The sequence below is a fragment of the Anabrus simplex genome, chromosome 11, assembly GCF_040414725.1.
Source record: "Anabrus simplex isolate iqAnaSimp1 chromosome 11, ASM4041472v1, whole genome shotgun sequence".
Taxonomy (NCBI): Eukaryota; Metazoa; Arthropoda; class Insecta; order Orthoptera; family Tettigoniidae; genus Anabrus; species Anabrus simplex.
Genome location: NC_090275.1, coordinates 129,724,460 through 129,745,547, shown reverse-complemented (window position 1 = coordinate 129,745,547; position 21,088 = coordinate 129,724,460). Strand labels below are relative to the sequence as shown.

At 39.0% G+C, this 21,088-nt stretch overlaps 1 protein-coding gene across 3 annotated transcripts in view; it reads left to right on the top strand.

Annotated features, from left to right (window-relative positions):
* Nucleotides 1-21,088, top strand: part of LOC136883550 (E3 ubiquitin-protein ligase SIAH1B) — a 146,801-nt gene that overhangs the window by 70,018 nt on the left and 55,695 nt on the right. For all 3 annotated transcript variants that reach the window (XM_067155926.2, XM_067155924.2, XM_068229763.1), the window contains one exon: nt 5,565-6,107. In XM_067155926.2, coding sequence (XP_067012027.2) covers nt 5,745-6,107 — 363 coding nt within the window. In that variant the 5' untranslated portion in view covers nt 5,565-5,744. The remainder of the gene's footprint in view (nt 1-5,564; nt 6,108-21,088) is intronic.

The window sequence follows — 21,088 nt, the reverse complement described above, 5'->3', positions numbered from 1 at the left end:
TTACACTCCCTGTTTACCCCCATGCTATGAACTTGCTCGATAAGTACGTACACAGCAACAGTTATGGTAAACATTTTATTTTATGACTTCACGGTGGACCATAATTAGAATGTCAATTGATACTTGCATTGCAAAAACATTCCAAACTATACTTGTGCTTGTATACAATATATTGTATTGAAAAGGTGAATTTTCTAATTGCACTTCAATATGGAACAAAAAATGAAATTTACAGCTTATAATTACTTGTGCATGTGTTGTTCATGTCTCAAAGGAAGACCTACTGTAGAACCTCGTAAGTCAAATCACTTGTGACCGGAGCCGATCTGGGTTAATGAAAATATGGGTTAACCTGAAAATGGTGAGAAAATAAATAAAAAATAACCTACATACAAATACAGCGCACGTTCAGTAAAATGTGCTTCGAAAAGCAACTCGTAAGCTTCTGCTGCATCATTTTGGAGTAGCCCTTGTGAACTGCACTATTGTGCGCACAAATTAAAGTAATAACTCTGCTTGTAATTCTCACACAATCGTAACTTTTCAGCTCGGTGATACGAGGCTTTCTTAACCTCCTTATTTTTATTTGTTCCTTTCTGATGTTTGTTTGTGCTGAGTGGCCTAGTAAGTGCTCCTGAAGGTCAGGATGGCACTGGAAATCTTGGACATATGGTCCTCCTTGTGCTCATTCGGCTAGGACTATGCAATTCACTGCGATCTCTAACTCGTCCGGGCTGATGACGAGGCCCCTTTAAACAACAAGCATCATCGTCATCATCTAACTCGTTAGAGGGGGGAGATTCTCACTGGGACTAACACAATCGTATACATTACATTCATACCCTTCTCTCCATCGCATCCTTGATTCTTGAAATATATCATGAAACCCGCTATCAAGTGACGTCTATAGTTCATTCCATGTTAAGGCGACACTCTGGAGATAAAAATTGATATTTAGGTCATTTTGGCAATTTTTTTAATGACTGGAATTGAAAAGATTGAGTTTCTTCTTTCTTGTCACAAAGTTATTTCATTGAATTCAAACAATTCATCACTTTAATAATGCTTTGTTTGTCAGTTTGCACACAGCAGAAATGGACGTGGCATCTGCTGAACTGCTTTGTTAGGTAATGATGTCATTGTCATGTTTCCATTCAATCAAATTGCCTGTTCCTTGCATTTACACATCCATGGGATGGGTCAAAAGCCCTCACTCCCCACTTCTCCCGATATAATCATATAGACTCTGGCTGTAAGATCTGAAAATTTATAAAGCCTGTTACGAACTAATATAGTACTCGACTGTCATTGAGCAACATTTGATGCTTGTATTGATATTCCTGATGGTACTACAATAGTGCCGACAACTATAAGTTTTGTTATTCTTGTATGTTGAATATTTTTTGTGGGTTCTGTGGTAGTAGCCAGTCTGTTTACTTTTGTGAAGTTCACACGCAAGTAACTTCTTTTAGTTGCGTATCAAGATACTGTTGTTATTGGAAGACAGTGTGCTGTAATAATTGATAGCTTGTTTCCAAGGAAATAAACAATATGCGTAAACATAAATCAACCTTAGCTCAGCAACGAATTGCGGAACTTTTGATAAGAAAGAGATGGGGATCAGGTATTACCGGACAGGAGTCTCCATTGAAGAAATCAGGGAAAAAAGGTCATGAAATGTTATCGGAATCAGATTGTTCTCATCGGGAAAGTGTCGCATCAGCTTCAAGCTATGTAAGTCCTGCACCTGTATTCAACAATTATGACATGACAGAAACTACAATCCCCATAACTTCGACTCAGCAAAGGTAGTATTGTGAAAAACAAAATGCAGGCGAATCATTTTCCGTTCTCTGGAGAAGGAGAAGAAGAGACAAGCTTCCAGAGTCACCAGTATTTATACAGAAGCTGCTAAGAGAGGATGGGAAGGAAAAACATACGGTTTTGGCGACTTTTAGGTAATGAATCAGGAAGAAAATGTCACTTGAACTTTGATTTAATTTTCCCGCCAATTGTAATTTGTACACTTAAATCCCATTTTTCTCCCATAATATTCAGCCACTTGTAACAAAATGTCTTTGGTTTATGTATCACAGCTATATTAAGAAACCTGCGTATGGAATTTTTTATTGCAGAATTTTTCAAGTAGTAGAGATTTTTAAGTCCTAAATTTTAGAACGTGAAAATTACACAAACTTTAGTATGATATATTTCCTTATATAAATTATGTACAAAAAATCTGTACGTAGTGGTTTTAAAAGTTGTATTATGTACCTAATTACAAATTTACATTAACATGTTAATTAAATTTCATGAAAAAAAATGGAATTAAGAATTTTAAAAAAATTCAAAAACTTTTTTCTCGGAAACGCTATTAACTGTATATGAATGAAATTTTCGTGATATCTCTACTGTTATGTAGGTGGCATTCCCACAAGGCTTCATGAAAATCCATGCATTAGGTAAAAATATCTCCAGTTGCCTTAAGAAAACAGTATTGCTCTTACGACAATGGTGTTGCCATACCGATTGGCTCTGCTCAACACCATCAATGGAAAACGGCGGCACATAAATTTGTGAAATTTAGCATTGAAGTTCAAAATAAAAGGCGGAAGAAACTAAGCTGAAAATTATTCTTATGAACGGGGCGTTTACAGGGGCACTTTTTGGTTTGTACTGAATCAGAGGTAAAGCATGGCACATAAGAAACCTCAGCATTGAAGTGTAAGGCAAACTGGGGGAGAGAATAGAAATATGATATTTTTATTGGCTCGAGGGGTGAGCGATGCAATTAATTGCATTTAATAAATTTCCCCAGACAACGCGGGGTACTGTTGTGCTGTCGTAACGCTCACAAAAACAATAGTAACAATTAAATGCGGTCGTAAAAAGAAGTGGTAGAATTAAAATGCGCTTAAGAAAGAACCCAGCACAAATAAAACACACGGCAATTTTTTTTATTAGTACACGGTATGTCATGACGTATCGCCGCACAACACCAAAATTTTCAGTAACAACTTCTGTACAGTACAAAAATAATAGAACACACAAACACTATGCAATATTCAACCAACTCTCACTCAACACAACACCTAAAAACACACATATAACAAAAAAACACAATGTTTGTACCAAAGGAACACAGAAGGAAAACGAAGGAAGGCAACAAAGCAATGGCTGTTCATGCCATTATGCATCCTCCCTGCAAATATATTTATGAAAAAGAAAATATTATGTAGTTTTTTAATAACTCATGGGCAAATATGCTTCATCCTTTTTATCTGTCTTTCACAGTACATTACAAAGTACAGTATAATATCCCTTAATCACGAGGAATTATGGGTGTCTCAGATGGGGTGTGGCAGGTCCGTAAGAAAAACACTGTTTTCTTAACGTGGAATGAGCTATAGTGACAAAACTCGTTACTACAAGGTACCACAACCATGTAGCTATAATCAGCCCATATGTAAGGATTTTAAATTAAATCTTATCCTCGACCCTGCAGAAGTTACAGACTTGGTCTATTTAGAAAGAACGGAAGATCATAGATTGTTCACCAAGTGTTACGAGACCATCCTTATACACTCTAATATAGAATGCTTCAAATACGAGATGACCCCCCCACAATGATCTCAATTTTCAGGAAAATGTATTTTCATTATTCTTAAGAGCCCCCTTTCATGCCCTTTAGGCATCAGCTAGTATTAATGTTGAAAAACTGTCAACCTATTACAAGCAGTTCTGTCATAATGAAAAGCTATCTTCACACATTACTGCAGCCAGCCATTGTGGACAGACCTGGAAATCTCCATTATTATGTACTGGCTTAGTTTTCAGCTTGGATTACTCCGTATCTTGAAGTGTTTTATTTTACGAACATGTCCAGGCTTCTCCTACATGACAAAATTTTTAAAATGAAATATACATTACGAAGGAGTATGGTTGGATTGTCATTACCACAGACAGAAATTACTTCATGAAAGATCCAAGTGGTGGCTCTGTATCGTGCATACTTTATGTTCTCACAACACTACGGACATGAGCGCGGAATGAATGAGGTTAGTAATATTATTAACAGTGATTAATTATTACTAGTGAGAATAAGATACCGCTGAAATATGTGTATTACTGTTCTGTTCTTATTCATTGGAGCATTCTAAAAATTGTATTCTATTCTGTTCGTGATATCACGCGGCTTCTTGAAAGGATATAATGCGTATACCACGTTTATTAGTAAGAAAAATATGCAACGCTTATACGAGGTTTATTCACTGTATAACTATACAAGTGTTAAACAACTGTATAAGGGCTTTTTATTAGTAAAACTGCTAATGAATAAACATAGCCGCGTGCTCAGAGAGTCCCCATTTAGTTCAAAGGTGTGTGTCGTAAATAATATTCATGGGTTGATATATTTGTCCCAGGTATAAAATAATCTGCATCCACAATGCCTCTTTTAGAAAATGACTGACCTGTGTCCTGATCCTTAGGTTATGGTCTTGATTTATATAAGTTTCCTAATGCACCATATGCAGTATTTGCAGAAATCATTTCCACCTGAAAATATAACAAGGTCCATGTTGATAATCAGCTCCGAGAATGCTCACATCTCCTTTCCTACGACATCTAACCAGTCATGCCAAAAGGAATACAGACACAATATTTTCTTGATCTCTTGCGTGACATGCGAGTTTGAGAATTTCTGCACTCATTACTGGGGAGAAAAATGTGGAAAACTGAAGTGGATGACACAGTGGTCAAGAACCTGTGGACGTTGGTTTTTCAGCCCTAATGAATAATTATGCTAAGGGGGGCCTCAATGTTCTGGCATGTTACATTTGTATATGTACCGTTTCCTTGTACTTTTTCATTCTAGTCAGAAATGAAAATTCGTTCTTTCATCTTCAGTTGACAGTTATTGAAAATTCATCATCTACATTGCATAAATAATCATAGTCGCCACTGTTATCTAAGTATATTTGCATTCTTATATAGTCTTCTTTCATACTGGATGACTGATTTACATCAATACTACACATAAATAATGCAGTAACCAAAAAATAATGTCCATAGATCCGTTTATAGTAGCTATACCAAGATGTAAACAGAGGAGTACACCTGACAATTAAAATATTCCAAAATATTCTCGTTTTTTTGGCATAATGAAATCCATCCCTTTGTAGTGGAAAAAGTGCTTGGGAAACATTGCAAAAGGTCACTCGATCAAAAATAACTTAGCAATGGCTGTCAGAATAATTGGCGAGTTGGATGTGACACACCTCATTGTCAAGTGTATGTTGATGTTAGTCCTGTATGAGTTAATAAGTTGAAATTCCTTTCTATTTTTGGTTTACGTAGACAATAGCAATACTGTGTACTATTCAGAATGTTGAAGACTGCTCATTTCAGATTGTGTATCACATTTAACCATTGAGTAGGTACAGAACAGGAATTTCTTAAAAAATCACATTAACATTGTCTGGTTTCTGGAGACAAATACAAAATATGGGCTTGAACCTTTGTGTGTTGATGGGGTGAGTGAGGCTGATGTATTCTTGTTTCAGCCCATTGCTGTGCCTTGCATGTTGACTCCCTCTGCTCCTATCTCGCCGTCGCAAGATAATCTGGCAGCAGGAGTGGCTAAAATCTAATTTGAAGACGACGATGACGACTCTCCGGTGCTGTTATCCTCGGTGATTGATGTCGGCAGCAGCCTGCTGTGCGCTTTGGAATGTCCCGTCTGCATGGACTACATGACTCCTCCCATCGGGCTGTGCTGCAACGGTCACAACACTTGCCAGAAATGCCGCCCGCAGATGAACTGCTGCCCCATTTGCCGCCAAGAGTTCATTGAGACTCGCAACCTAGCCATGGAGACCATAGCCCGTGAGCTACAGTATCCATGTCGTAATAGAGCGGCGGGTTGCGACGAGAAGTATCCCATGGATCTGATAAATGCCCATCAGGCGGTGTGCCCACGTCGAATGTACAACTGTATGCTGGGTGGTATGGATAAGTGCGAGTGGAAGGGACGACGGCATGAGATCCTCACCCACGCTCGACAGGATCATTCTGCCCACGTCTGGCTGCAGGATGAGTTCAGTTTGGTGAGTCCCTGTACACTATTTATAACTTCATTCTTCCTGTTATCTCTTTTGTGACTGCTGCGAGCTCAGAACCTTAAAATAGACATAGCCTCATCACAACCAAATACCTTTTAAGTGCATACCTGCCAACTTTCCCGATTTAGGTGGGAGACTCCCGATTTTTTCCCGTCCCCGATTATTCTATTTTTTCTCCCGATTTTAGCTTATTTTTTGGTGAACTTTAAACATTCGTTTTCAAATCCCGCCATTTCAGCATTGTGCGACAGTGGCAGGAAGTCGTTTGCTCATTGGCCGCTTTCAAATGAAATATTGACGTTTATTAATACGAGAAATGCGCGCGAATGTGCGATGTTTATTGAAACCTGTATATTGTGATGCGTATATCGATTGTAAATCTCTCGATCTCTCGTACTGTGTTCGTGTTCATTCACATCAGTCTAGTCAATTCTAGATACTAGTCGCTAGATTTGGAGTCTATTTTAGTAATTAAGTGACAGAATTTCAAAGATAGCAACTAGAGACTTTTCTAAGGAGTCATTTGGAGACAATTCTGGCGAATTTTAATTTATTACTTGATAAAAATAGCGTTGCACTTCACATAATCGCATGGGCGCGTGATGCAATATATTAATCTAAGCATTTGCTAAGTAATGACATCTAAGTGCATGACTGATTCACACATGTGCAGCATGAGTTCATACTATTTTTGGAAGGCCTACCAGAGACAGATCATCTCACTTGCATACTTCCTGTGAGGGCATAGAGATGTGAAATTTGTAGCCTTGTATAGCGACATTCGGATTTTGAGACAATAAGTGTAATATAACATAGTACTCCTGTATTGTGCAAGGCATATAGAAAAAGCAGTTCTGACCAATTGTATCTCCTGATTTTTCCTGATTTTCATATCAAAATCTCCTGATTTTTTGGGTTTTGTAAAGTTGGCAGTGTTCAGTAAAGAATCAAACACTTCGGGCATCTGCCAGTTTGTACGTTTTTTTTTTTTTTTTTTTTTTTTTTTTTCTTTCTCATTCTCACAGTTTGTAGGGATTTCTTAAAGGAAAATAACAAGTGGCACAGTCAACAGCTGAGAATAATAAACCAGACTTAAAATGGCACACTTGTTGGAAAAGGTTTGCCATCCCTGGTCTAAGCTATAAACAATTTTATTCACCCTGGTTGAAATTGTAGTTTAGTCCTAAGGGAAGGCGCCTAAAATTTAGTTTTTAAATACCTATGTTATTGGTCCTATTGAGAAGTACTACATAACAGGCGTTAGAATACAATTTCCTATCGCTTATGTTTTATTCAGTTTTACCGTACCGACTATGATAAGAGTGAGTCGGAAGAAAACTAAGAGAATTTAATGAAAATCAGTATGTAGTCATAGGATGAGCCACTACAATCTAGGCTATAAATCATTTTATTCATGTTGAGGCCTACAATATCCAAAGCGCATAACATTGATCAACAATAACATTACATCGACCATTGTTGTGATATTCTTTGTCTCTTATGCTGCCACTCGGCTCCGATAGATGGGATTACTGCTGTGTACCGAGTATAACAGCCTGATTTAGATGTTGATTGCATATTTCAGATTGGTATTATAACAGCCTGACTGAATATTGGTGAGAAATAGCTGGGCAGTTAGAAAACTTTCTTCTTTAGCATGCCATTCCTCTGGTTCATGCATTTTCTGATACTGCTGGTACGTAACACAGTGGTTCATCATATTATTCCAGCTATTTGATCCCTAATCTGACGTGCTGTTTTGAATAAGCAGTGTGCACACTTACGGCAGCTCAGTAGTAGTAGTAGTAGTCTTCTTCTTAATTCTCAATCCTAAGATTGGTTGGCAGCAATTCGTCTTCTCCACTCTTCTCTGTAGTAGTAGTAGTAGTAGTAGTAGTAGTAGTAGTAATTTAGATCTATTCCAAATTATAGCACACCATTTCACTAAATAACTCAAAATTCAACCCCCAAAAGAGCTGTTTCTTAAGAAAAGCTTCTTCCTCTTCACTTTTATTAAATTCTACATTCATTTTATTCCAAATTATCAGTGAAGAGGGGGTTTCTCCTTTGGCTTGGAGGAAAAGTTTGCTTCCAAGTCAGGTAGATTTTTCCGCCGCCAGTGTAGTGAATTGAGATTTTCGGACTCATCATGTACTCCTGGGAAACACATTAGTAAAAGGGCATAGTTTATGCCCTGGGACTCTCAACTATTCGACCAACCCCACCCCGCCGAAAAAAGACGAAGAATGTTTGTTCATGGGTCACGGCTGTCTGCGACTTGGTCATTCCAGCTCTGGAACTTTGGACTATTAGATCGGCAGCGTAGTACAGTTCGTTGAAAGTGAGAAAATGTGTGGTTTTTCATTTGATCAAGTATTTCCTATGTTAGCTTTGCTTTTAATCGCACCATTCCTACTTACGTCATTGTAATGACCTATGTTCATTTCAGTTTTTCTCAGGATGTAAAAAGGCAGGTGGAGAGTGAGTGTCTGCCATTATAATAAAAACTCCCCAACCTGATTTTGACTGATGGTAGGCAAGCGGGCATACCATTACAATGAAAATTCCCTAACCCATTCTTCATATGAGAAAAGACATTTGGTGACTTCCTCGTCGCATTTCTAGGGCAACACTAAGAGCTATGCTATTTTATACAATCTTGCTCACAACATGTACACTACCTAACCTGGAATTCTGTATACAATGTAGAATCCCATAGCGAAGCACGGGTACATCAGCTAGTTATAAAAAATAAATTGACAAGAGTATCCGTCAAGTAAATGGTATTACATCATGTATTTTCAGCCACTTAGTGGCCATCTTCAGCCAAACACATTATGTGATTCATCCATGCAGCCACATTCCAGATCATTAGCAGTCTTACATCGTGACATAGGAATCAAAACCAGCTGAGTGATTATGTTCCTAAGGTAAGAGGGACGGGGTCTTCCCTAGGACCTTGCCTTCGAAGACATCCTGGAGAAAGGTGTAGTGTCGTAGGACGTGTCCAAGAAATTTAGCTTTCCTCTGCTCTGTTGAATAAATTAAGGTCCGTTTCTCATTAACGTTACTCAAGATTTGGATATTAGTCTTCTTTTCTGTCCCATTTGTCCCTGTCAGTCTTCTCCACAACCACATTTCCGCAGCTTCTAGTCTTGATTGTGCTCGTTTTCCTAAAGTTCAGGTCTCACAACCATAAATTAGCATACTCCAAACTAAGGTTTTAACAAATTTTTTCCTCCTTCCGATTCCTATGTGCTTATTTAACAATAGATTTTTCTTGCTTTTAACACTTGTTTTACCATAGCAATTCTTCTCTTGACTTCTATCAGGCACTGGTTATCATTGCTAATAATCCATACCCACGTAAAATTCTTTAACTTGATCTATTATTGCACAGCCTAATTTAATGTTTGTTTTCAATTCAGTCTTCTTCTTTTGAACGACTATCAATTTCGTTATCTTTTTGTTTATTTTTATCCTGAACTTCTCTAACGTGTTGTTTAGTATACCGAGCATCCTAGCCATTTTGTGCTCTGAATCAGCTATCAATGCAATATCATCTGCAAAGCAAATTCTATGAGTTTGTTTACCATTAAAATTTATCCTTTTGGTTTTTTCTTTTACTGTTTTAATAGCGAATTCTATGAAGATATTAAACAGATAAGGTGATAAGGGACAACCTTGCCGCACCCCTCTTTTTATTCTTGCTTCTCTTGTCGTTCCATTGATGTTTATGTTTGTGCTTTGGGCTTTATACAGGTTAAAAAGCAAACATCTGTCCTTCCAATCAAGACCCAACGTTCTCAGAGTTTGGAATAATAACTTCCACTCAACTTTGTCGAATACTTTCTCTAAATCAACTTCCTGTTAACTTCCAGTCTTCTCTCCAGGATTTGACACAGAGTACTTAACTGCTCTGAAGCCATATTGGTCGTCATCTAAATTCTGCTGATTCGGCCTTTAAGTATTGTTAGTAGAATTTTAGAAGCATGGGATAGAATGGCTATTGTTCTGTAATCTGAACAGTTTGTAACCTTAACTACAGTGGTTACACAAAACAAGGCGCAAACACAATAAAGGTGGAAGGTAAGAGCAACTACACAATATCAGAGAACACTACACACTCAGAAAAACATTAGCTGGTATTATGCGGATCTCCGACAACATGTACGTAAATATCAGTTCGGCCAACTACTGGACAACAAACCGGGAAGGTGGAAAGGGCTGGGAACCTCCCAAAGGCATGGACATGGCTTAGATTGTGGATTCCGAAATAACTCGCCGTGATCCTTAGATTTGAAAAATATTATTTACAAAAGAATATTACAAATACATTCCAAATACAATCCCGACTTACGAACTATAAGTTCTGTGATATACATAACTTAGAGGTTCTTTGGTAATACCTTCGTAGCAGTATAAATTCAAATTTCAAATCAACTATACATCTAGTTACCAATGCAGTCGTACAGTGCAATTTACAGTGAAGTGAACAGGTTCTCCAAAATCTAGCGTACCTCAAGTGATACAGAACTACCAGAGGCAAAGCCCAAGGTAAATATATTAACTTACAATCTACATATTTTGTGAAATAAGAAAAGAGGAAGCCTCGAAAACAAACAGGCAAGCCCAGCTGAAAAGCTAGGGCATCCTAAATAATTAATTTGGCGAATCTAGGTTAGGCTAGGGCAGACTCCTATATGAAGAGCAAATCGGAACATTACGGAAATTTTAGCAGGAATGGAATTCAAGAGTGCTTACCCGAGGATGCGCCATTTCCGAAGCGAGGCGTTGCACATGACGCAGACCAACACAGACTAAAGGCAGATCAGGGCAAGACAAGACCGAATAATCACATGATCGCTGCCTCGCTTACTATTTATAGGAAAACTCTGGCTTGGAGTAGCCAATCAGAATGTATGAGTCCGCCCATCCCCTCCTAGGTTCACCAATCACAATTCCTACTCCCGTCGCGAACTTTAACTAACATTCTCGAAGACACACGTTCCCGAATCTTCCATTTCCAGAATAGTAAGAAAATTCCTTCTAGAAAACACAAAAGGCACACACCCTGTTCAACAATTTTCTAGGTACTTCCAGTACGTACAGAATAGAAATCTACCATTTACAATTACATATGTTACAAATATTACACAGTACAGGTTAGGTCATTACAAATAAAACATTATATTATACTCTACAAATAAAGTCTTCAAAAACACTTTCCACTTCCATAATATTGTTCACCTGTGACACAGTTCTTGGCATTTCCTTTCTTTGGGAGCGTTATTGTCCGGCTCTTTATGAAATCAGGTGGTATGATTATTTCTTCACAGCAGTTTATAATGATATCAATCTCTCTTTCATGATGTCTCCGCAGTTCTTTAGGAGCTCTGCTGAAATGTTATCAACACCTACGGCTTTTTTATTTTTTAATAAGTGTAGAGCCATATTAAACTCATTTTTTGTAATTGGTGGGCCTTTTCTTTCTGCCTCAATCAGGCTCTCATCCTCATGTTATCTATTTTCTGACGTAGTAGATCTTCAATATATTGCTTCCAATGGTCACCTACCTCTTCATTTTCAAAAAGAATCTTTCCTGCTGTGTTTTTAACCACATTACTTCTGGCTATTTTCTTGTTCTGCAATGATTTTATTTTAAAATAAGCCTTAAATATTTTTTCGATGTCCTCATCAATTGCATTCATCCAGCTGTCTTTTTCTAAGCGACACTTACGTTTATTAAATTTGTTAATGCTCTGTATTGTTCAGAATCCCTGCTTCTCAGTTTGTTCAGTGAGATCTAAAATTTCTGGAGTCATCCAAGGCTTCTGTGGTTCCAGTTTTCTTTTACCCAGTATTTCTGACGCGGTTGTCATTAAGGGGGGACATGCATGAAATACATGTGCAAATATAATCATTCACCAAATCCACAATTTGTAAGGTACATAACTGAAATTTAGTACAGAGGTTAAGAATGGTTAAATGCATCTCTTTACTATTTTTCATAACTTAAGCAAAATTAAACTGAAGCGTTTTGCAATTTATAAATTTTATGACCCCGTGATCAACAAAGGTACCATTTTCTCATACACTTTTCAACAATTTGTCAGGAAAATTGTACAGTGTAGAAACAACTCCACAGAATAAGTTTTAAATAAAATGATATTTAATTAATTTTATGTTTAATTATTTTGTAAACTGAGAAAATATCCCTAAAAAATCTATATTTTTTCTTGTATATCTCGGCGTACAGGAATGATATTAAAATTTAGCCCTGTGTATATGTTTGTTACAAACACAGCAATGGGGATGCCAAAAATCATGGCTCTATCTTTCCCAGTTTCTGAGAAAGGTGTACTTTAATAACAGAAATGGTGATTCTGAGAAAATGCACTTTAAAGTTTCTTACTTTTTCCTTGCAATTCCGTTTATTAAAAGGCTCCAGAACTGTACTGAGTGTCCTCCTTTCCTTCAAGACTTCTCTTTTGGTTTCTTGTTTTCTGCCTTCTTTGCTTTACCAGGTCTTCAACTGACTTTTCAGCTGCAGAGAGGCCCTGGAAATCTATTTTTCTCAAGATGTCTTGAGTGAAAATTCCTACCTTACAGCCTAATACCTTCATCCACATTAAGTTTCTGCCATTAAATACAAGAATTGTATCATACGTTGCAATTCTGACAACTGTAGCAGGTGAGAATGTGGTTTTAGGGCATAGTTTCCTTACGAGTCAATTTAGAGTTTCATTTGGATTTGGGTTTTGCCAAGAACACACTTTTTGAGAAGTTCAGGATCGGCCAGAAACTTGTAAGTGGGCTTTGACAACATCTAGGATACATTTTGGAAGCTTCTGCTTGTGGATGTTGGGGTTATTATCCCTCTGAGCCTGTAGATATTTACAGCAGCTAATGTGGCACAGATTACGAATTGGTGGTTCATCTGTTTACACCATGTGAAAATATGTATCCGATACAGTTCTTACTTCGGACCTAACCTCATTCCTGGTTTGTTTCTCATGTCTTGCGTTCACCAACTTCTGAAAAATCAGTTTATCCAGTCTTGTGTACACTCCTTGTGACCATAGCATTATTGAATGATGAAAGAATCGAACACTTGCGTAAATCTCAGTCAGTAGCTGAAGGCAAAACAAGAAATTATTGCTTCTTCATAAACAAGCAGCTGGTTTAGTATTGTTTCTAAGATGCGGAACACAGTCATAGATGATATATAAAACCAAAGGGTATGTATCACAGCCTTCTAGATGTATCCCGTGCAAGTTTGCTTGAAAGAAATCCACGGAATCGTTCTTCACCGAGCTAGTATTGAAGTAATGCTTCAAAAGTGGGCGTTGCAGTAAGGTCGCATCACACATTTAATTATTATCTTTCAGGCAGTTCGGATGCAATTTCATCCTTGAAACTTTCGGAACATATTGTCAATGAGTTCTACTGTTAAATAAAAGATAAATTGAAAATTGACATTTTGGGCCCATTTCAAGCTGTTCTTGACATTTCCCCATCCAGTACTTTCACTGCTCTGTTGATTAGTTTTCTCTTTGAACTTTGAAGCCAAATCTGCAGTGTAACCGTATGCTTTGTTTTCTAAATCTAATACTGCACTTTGCTGTCTACATCAACCCCTGGGTAAATGTGACTGGTAAGCAACAGATGTCTTCTACTATCTCTAGGAGCCTTCCATGAATAATGTTGTCTTTTGTGAACATCAAAGCATGTATTATTTGTTAATAATTCATGTTGTTCACAAAACTCGAGCAGTTTTTCTCCTCTCCAGTTTGTGTCGCAAGTATGAATTTATTATTTTATTATTTATCGATACGGCCACCTGTGGGCCACGATTACACAATCTTCCTCCTGTCATGCAGACTGATACCCTTCTCTTTACACGCTCGCCAAAGATTCTTGAGTCTTTGACTTCATTTGATGGCCAGGCAGGCATCTATTTTTGGAAATGAGACATAGCTCTCATAGTGCATTGGCACTGCTGCTGGCTTCAAATAGCCTATGCAGTGGCCTCCACGGTATGCACTAGCCTTGCGTCTTGGGTGGTGTGCTAAGTCCCAACCTACGAGCCTAACTTAGCACACGAGGGTGAAACGCAGGCAACGAAGAATGAGTTAGCTGGAAAATTTATAATGTCCAATAACAGACCATCATATTGGTATTATAAATTTACTCATTCAGGACAAATATTTTAGGTTCCCTATGGGAATCAACATCTACAACATTAACGGGTAGAGTCGGCTGGATTCCATCAGATGTCGATCCCATCTTTGATTTAGCAAGCCATCATGCCGTTCTCAGGCACATGCATGAAAAACATATCCAAAGAAAATGTTAATATCATCTTCTTCTTAGTTGCAAAGCCTTCTTGTACTATTACTATGTTTTGTAAGGTAAAATATGACGTCAAATCATTTGCTACAGAAGTTTCTATGATGCTAATGGTAGGTTAGGATCGTCTTAATTTATCGTTAATTCGCTTTGAATATTAGCGTTTTCTTAAAGTGTTTCTTAAAGAAACTTGCGTTATTCTTCAGTGCAATCCCACTATACATTCAATTGTATTTTTATCTCCTTCTATATATTTTGCTTTAAATCTCATATATTTGAGATGCACAGCGATAGGATCAGATGTAAGGCTTTTCAGGCGTTTGCTCTATTAACCAGCGTTTCGTCTTAGGTCTGACACTAGACTCATCAGAGTGGGATGTGTCAGACCCTACCCACTGACGCTGGGGTGTATGCAGGTGAACTTATCAGAAGCCCATTATAAGAGGCACAGTCTGATAACTGCATACGGGAGAAAAAACTCCACAATGGAATTATTGCCCGCCTAGCAATTCCGAATGGAAATTCTAACTTCCCATAGAGGGAATTAGATATTTAGTGATTAATAGAGCAAACGCCTGAAAAGCCTTACATCTGATTTTTGACATGCTCTATTGGTGGAAAAATATCTAATTCCCTCCATGGGAATATGATTAGTTTTATCGGTAAATTTGGTATTCTTCCTTTAAAAATACGTTATTTGCTTCACAAAATTTATCTCTCAAACTTCACCGTGGCTTATTTCAATTCAGTGTTTGATTGTTCTCTCTGTTGACTTAAAACAAATTGAAATTACTACATTTATCTCAGTCACGGCCACTTTGGTTCTACTTGTTCGTATCATTTAACTTGTATTTTCTGCCATTTGATATACGAAAATTTTAGCGTTATTCACAGCAAGTGATGACTTTAACATTCCGTTTTAAATAATCAGGGCAATGAAATGGTACAGTACTACGGATGAGTTTCGTTGAGAGCGATGCTGGAACATATATGTATATATATATCCATAATCTCTCTGTTTGGATATCTTTTTTTGCCTCATCTCACACGCCCACCCACCCACCCGCATCCCAGTGGTGGATGAACTTGGATTTAAATGACATCCACCAGGCGAGTTGGCCGTGCGGTTAGAGGCATGCAGCTGTGAGCTTGCATCTAGGAGATAGTGGGTTTGAATCCCACTGTTGGCAGGCCTGAAGATGGTTTTCCATGGTTTCCCATTTTCACGCCAGGCAAATTAATTAAGGCCACGGCCGCTTCCTTCCAACTCTATGCCTTTCCTATCCCATCGTCGCCATAAGACCTACCTGTGTACGAGAATAATGGGAGTCGATGCTATTTTCGGTTATTTATATGTCCCCCCTTCCCCACACCTAGAGGTGTCTCATCTCCACAGTGCTTTTATCCATATAGTAAGTCATACATGTACCAAGTTTCATTGAAATTGCTCCAGTGGTTTACCAGGAGATGTGGAACATACACACATCCATTTTATGTGACCCGTTGCGCAGAAAGAGATCCAGAGTCTGCAATGGAAATTTTATAGCCGAGCTGAACAAAAGTGTCTGTGGTGAAAAAAATTGCATTTCTATGTTTTGACTTCTTGCACTACCTATAGGTCTTCTTAACAAACTAAGTTACACAGCAGTTCGAGTCATCACCACTGGATGTCATGAAAATTTTGTACAACTGGTAAGAAAATTAGTAAGAGCTAAATTGCCATTATTGCCATTAATGCTTTCACGGCCCGTACATATAGACATGATGCTGTATAGACTTTTGGGCTTATGTCGTGTCAAGAAAATAAGGTGAAATTCTTAACATTTCGGAGAAAACTGTGCTCTGCGTCCTCAGAAGAAATCTCGACTGACCACGAGAAAGGCTTCTTAAACAATGACCCTTTGAATTTTTGAACGTTATACTAGAAGTGAAAATGGTATGTTCATTTGCCACCAGATGGCCCCCAGGACGTGGTCATTGCTAGCGTTCGAAGTGGAAGCTGCCCAAACTCTCACAATCAGACTAAGCGGCTCGCATAATGTGTTTTGCATAACATATGACATAATACCAATATAAATGGTCCGTTATTGGACATTATAAATTTTTCAGCTAACTCATTCCTGATTGCCAGCGTTTCTCCCCCGTGTGCTAGGCTGGGCTCATCAGTTGGTACCTAGCGCACCTACCAAGACGCTGGCTAGTGCATACCGTGGAGGCCACTGCGTGGGCTAATTGTAGCCACCAGCAGTGCCATTGCACTATGAGAGACTTTGTCTCATTATCAAAAATTGATACCTGCTTGGCCATCAGATGATATAGATGTTGATTCCCATTGGGGAATCTGAAAAATTTGTTCTGAATGAGTAAATTAACAATAGTGAAGGGGGCAGGGAAGGAAACTACCTAAGTAAATTTTTAATGGCTGGCAACCAGGTATTACTTAATTGATAGCCAGTGTCCCTGTTGAAATTGTTAGGATTTGTACGTATTTCCACAGCTTCCCGTATAATCCTGGACCTGTAGTGTCTCGTGTGGGTAAGAGCTCGAGCATCTTGGAACATGACATCATGACCCAACGATAGAGCGTGCTCAGCTATTGCCGATTTGTCTGGTTGGTTGAGACGAATATTACGTTCATGTTCCTTGATACGGGTACCAATGGACCGGCATGTTTGGCCGATGTATACCTTACCGCAAGTACAGGGAATTTCGTATACCCTAGGATGTAAAAGGGGGGGACAATTTGTCCTTGGTTTTACTCAAACTGTGAGCAATTTTAGTGGCGGTGCCAAACATGGTTTTTATCTTGTGTTTGCGGAGGACCTTGGCAATTCGTGTTGTGAATGTAAGGCAAGTAGGCAGTTCCCTTCACTTCTTCCTTCTGTGAGCTTTGCTTGGTCGTTTCTCTGGGATGTAGGGTCTATGAATCTGCAAATCGCTGTAACCATTACCGTTGAGCACGACTTTGAGCGTGTCCATCTCCACCTGGGTATGCAATGGCTCACAAATTCATCTCGCTCTCTTTGCGAGTGTCGTGAGAATGCCTTGTTTTTGTGCTGGATGGTGGTGAGAATCTGCACGATTTATGTGGGTAGGCTTACGATAGATGGTATGTCATAAGAAGCTGTCCAGTTTCTTTCTTACCAGAACATCCAAGAAAGGAAGGCATCCGTCTGACTCCATCTCCGTAGCAAATTTTATTGACAGCTGTTGCTGATTTAGGTGGTTCAGAAATAGATGAAGTTTCTCAGGATCTTCTGTCCAGACCACAAATACATCATCAACGTACCTCCACCATATCATAGGCTTGACGGACGCCGAAGCAATAGCCTCTTCCTCAAAATGCTCCATCAAGAAATTAGCTACTACCGGTGAAAGTGGACTTCCCTTGGCCACTCCGTCCGTCTGTTCGTAAAAATTCCCACCCCACAAGAAATAGCTGGATGTCATTCAGTGGTAAAATAGCTTAGTAATGTCCTCAGGGAACAGGTGTTCAATGAGAGACATGACCAAGTCAATCAGCACTTTAGTGAACAAGGACTCCACATCAAAACTCACCAAAAGTGCATTCGGTTGAAGGGTTATGGTTAACAGCTTGTTGACGAAATACTAAGAGTCCCTGACATATAATTCAGTTCGTCCTATGTGTGGTTGAAGCAATTTGCTTAGATATTTAGCCAGAGCATACGTAGGAGAACCACTGTCGCATTACCCTTATCAGCTGAGAAAATGGTCAGTTCAGAATCATCTCTAAGTTCCTTCAGAGCTCTCCTTTCGCCTCTTGTTAAATTGGGCGTGGGTACAACAGCGGACCTTATGAGTCTCGCACATTTCTGTCAACTCCTCAGCCTCATCCGTATGTAGTTCGTGGATGGCTGCCTCAACGGAAGTAATTAACTCCTCAGTGGGAATTTTAGAGAGAGCGACAGCGAAATTAGGAAAATTAGGACCCCTAGCTGGAACTGCCGTTTGGTTCTTCTCCAAGGATTTCTTGGAAAGATTGATGACAGTTCTACTAGCATCCGGGTTTGTGGGAGAGACCACCTGTTTCTGAGCTAGATGGAGGAACTTTGATTTCTGTCTGAATGATACCTGGTTGAATTTTCGTTCAGCCTGTATAGGAGTAATGCGATCAAAAGTCAACCACAATTCCTGCGAGAGAGTGTTGCTTACCAGCAGGTGTGAACAAAACAACTCTCAGGAGACTGAATCCAGCTGCCTACGAGTGTTATGCACTCTCTCAATCACAAGAGCCTTGCTAGCGCGTTGAGATATCCTCCTGACCTTCGGTGTTTTAGCATGTGCTTCAACTTCACTCAGTTGGGAATGTTGTTATGGTCCCTGCATCTCAATAGAAAGCACAAGGAAGAAAGAATATACGGTATTTCTTTCTCCTTAATTTGCTGAATTTTGAAGCCTTTTTGAAAGTATCATCCCTATAGAGGTTTTTAATATTGCCATTAATGCTTTCACGGCCCATACTTGGACATGATGCTGTATAGACTTTTAGGCTTATGCCGTGTCAAGAAAATAAGGTGAAATTCTTAATGTTTCGCAGAAAACTGTGCTCTGTGTCCTCGCAAGAAATCTTGACTGACCACGAGAAAGGCTTCTTAAACAATGACCCTTTGAGATTTTGAACGTTATACTAGAAGTGGAAATGGTATGTTCATTCGCCACCAGATGGCCCCCAGGACGTGGCACAATGCTAGCGTTTGATGTGGAAGCTGCCCAAACCCTCACAATCAGACTAAGCGGCTCGCATAACGTGTTTTGCGTAACATATGACATAGGCAGGTGTAAGATATAGACACAAGCCTGGAATGAGAGCTAAATTAGTTCACAACGTAATTTCAACTTTAATCTTCATTGGTATTCGAAAAATGTGACTACGATGCTCTTAGAAGCAAGTGATGAAGTGTGCCTGTATCACGGAACACGTGCTGTGTAACTTGCTTGCTTGCTTAGCATCCAGGGGATGGTAAGGTGATGAGGTATTGGCGTATGGCTTTTAGTGCCAGGGGTGTCCGAGAACATGCCAGTAAGCGACCTGCGCGTCGTAATGAGTATGAAATAATGATGATGAAGACGACACATACACCCAGACCCTGTGCTAACGAAATTAACCAATGATGGTTAAAATTCCCGACCCTGCCGGGAATCGAACCCGAGACCCCTGTGACCAAAGGCCAGCACGGTAAGCTTTTAGCCAGGGAGCTGGACAGGTGATGAGGTAATGCTTCAACACAAGGCTATTAGGCATTAGGTCGTTATTGCCCGGAGGTAAGTTATGTTTTTTACGATGCAGCTCGTAGATGACATTGGTATTGCATACCTACAGACTCTCTCGATTTAGGTGGGAGACTTTTGATTTTTCAAAAGTCCTGCACGTAATTTTAGACTAAAAGTGCGAGATGACAAATACCAGTCGTCCTTCCATCCGATGCTGTATTCTGAATTTTGTTTAGATTTGCGACTGTGGTGGGACTCCAGCCAGAAAAAACCTAGGTTAATATGGGTCTCACCATACTGAGATGGGCTGTTCGTAGGGCGCCTTTTAGTTTCCTGCAAAGAAATCTCATAATTTTCATGGCTTCCTCTATCTGCAGGTTCCATTTTAACTCCCTAGAAAAAATTATTCCTAAAAGTTTAATATTTGCACTCTGTAGTATTCCGTTGTTATACAATTCACGCCTGTTCTCTAGGCAGTTTCATGATCTACTTATCCTAATATACCACAGAAATGAACCATATAAATACTTCATATTTACATGTATGTTAAGCCCATTCACAGAACACCACACGGATAAATTTTGTAAGTCGGATTGCAGTTTTCGAGTGTCTTCCAAGTTCTTTATACTGTTATGTAGGCCAGTGCCATCTGCATATTATGGTATGTGTGCGGTTACACAACCGGGAAGATCGAGCAAGGGACCAATCACGGAATCTTGAACTACTGATGTCACTTTGATAGGTTGTGACCAGGCCCCTCCGTATATTACACACTGAATTCAACCCTCCAGGAAGAACCTCACCCACACCAGTAATCTACCTCATATGCCGAGCTCTTATAGCTTTAACAGAAGTCATTCATACAGCACTCAGTTAAACGCTTTGCTTCAGTCGGGTGACAGGCATTAAATGTGGTTGATCCAAGCAACATTGCCGTTCATCAACAATTTTGTTAAGCAGGTCTCCCTCCCGTAAGAATTCTGTAACGGCGATTTTAGTTCCATTACACAAAAATAAAAAATTAAAGACCATGTGATAAAATTTAAAAAGTTTAAAGCATCAAATGAAAATGAGGTTAGAATTAAGGACAGGATGTGAGAAATAGTGGAACGAAGATTTTTTATGGCCAAAACTTTGGAAAAATAAAAAATGTTTACTAAGATTCTTAATTTATTTTTAAAAAGAATATGGTTCAAAAATTCAAATACAAACAAGGGACGTGGGTGGAGAATGACGCCTTGCTGCTATTAGCACGAACCCAAACTGAGAGCAAATCCCTGAACCTGTTAAAACTTGGGCAATAAACCCCAGTGGGGAAAACTCCTGCACTTGAAATAAATTGAAGTTACTTTACTACTAAGTCAAAAAGAAGCTAGTGCCTA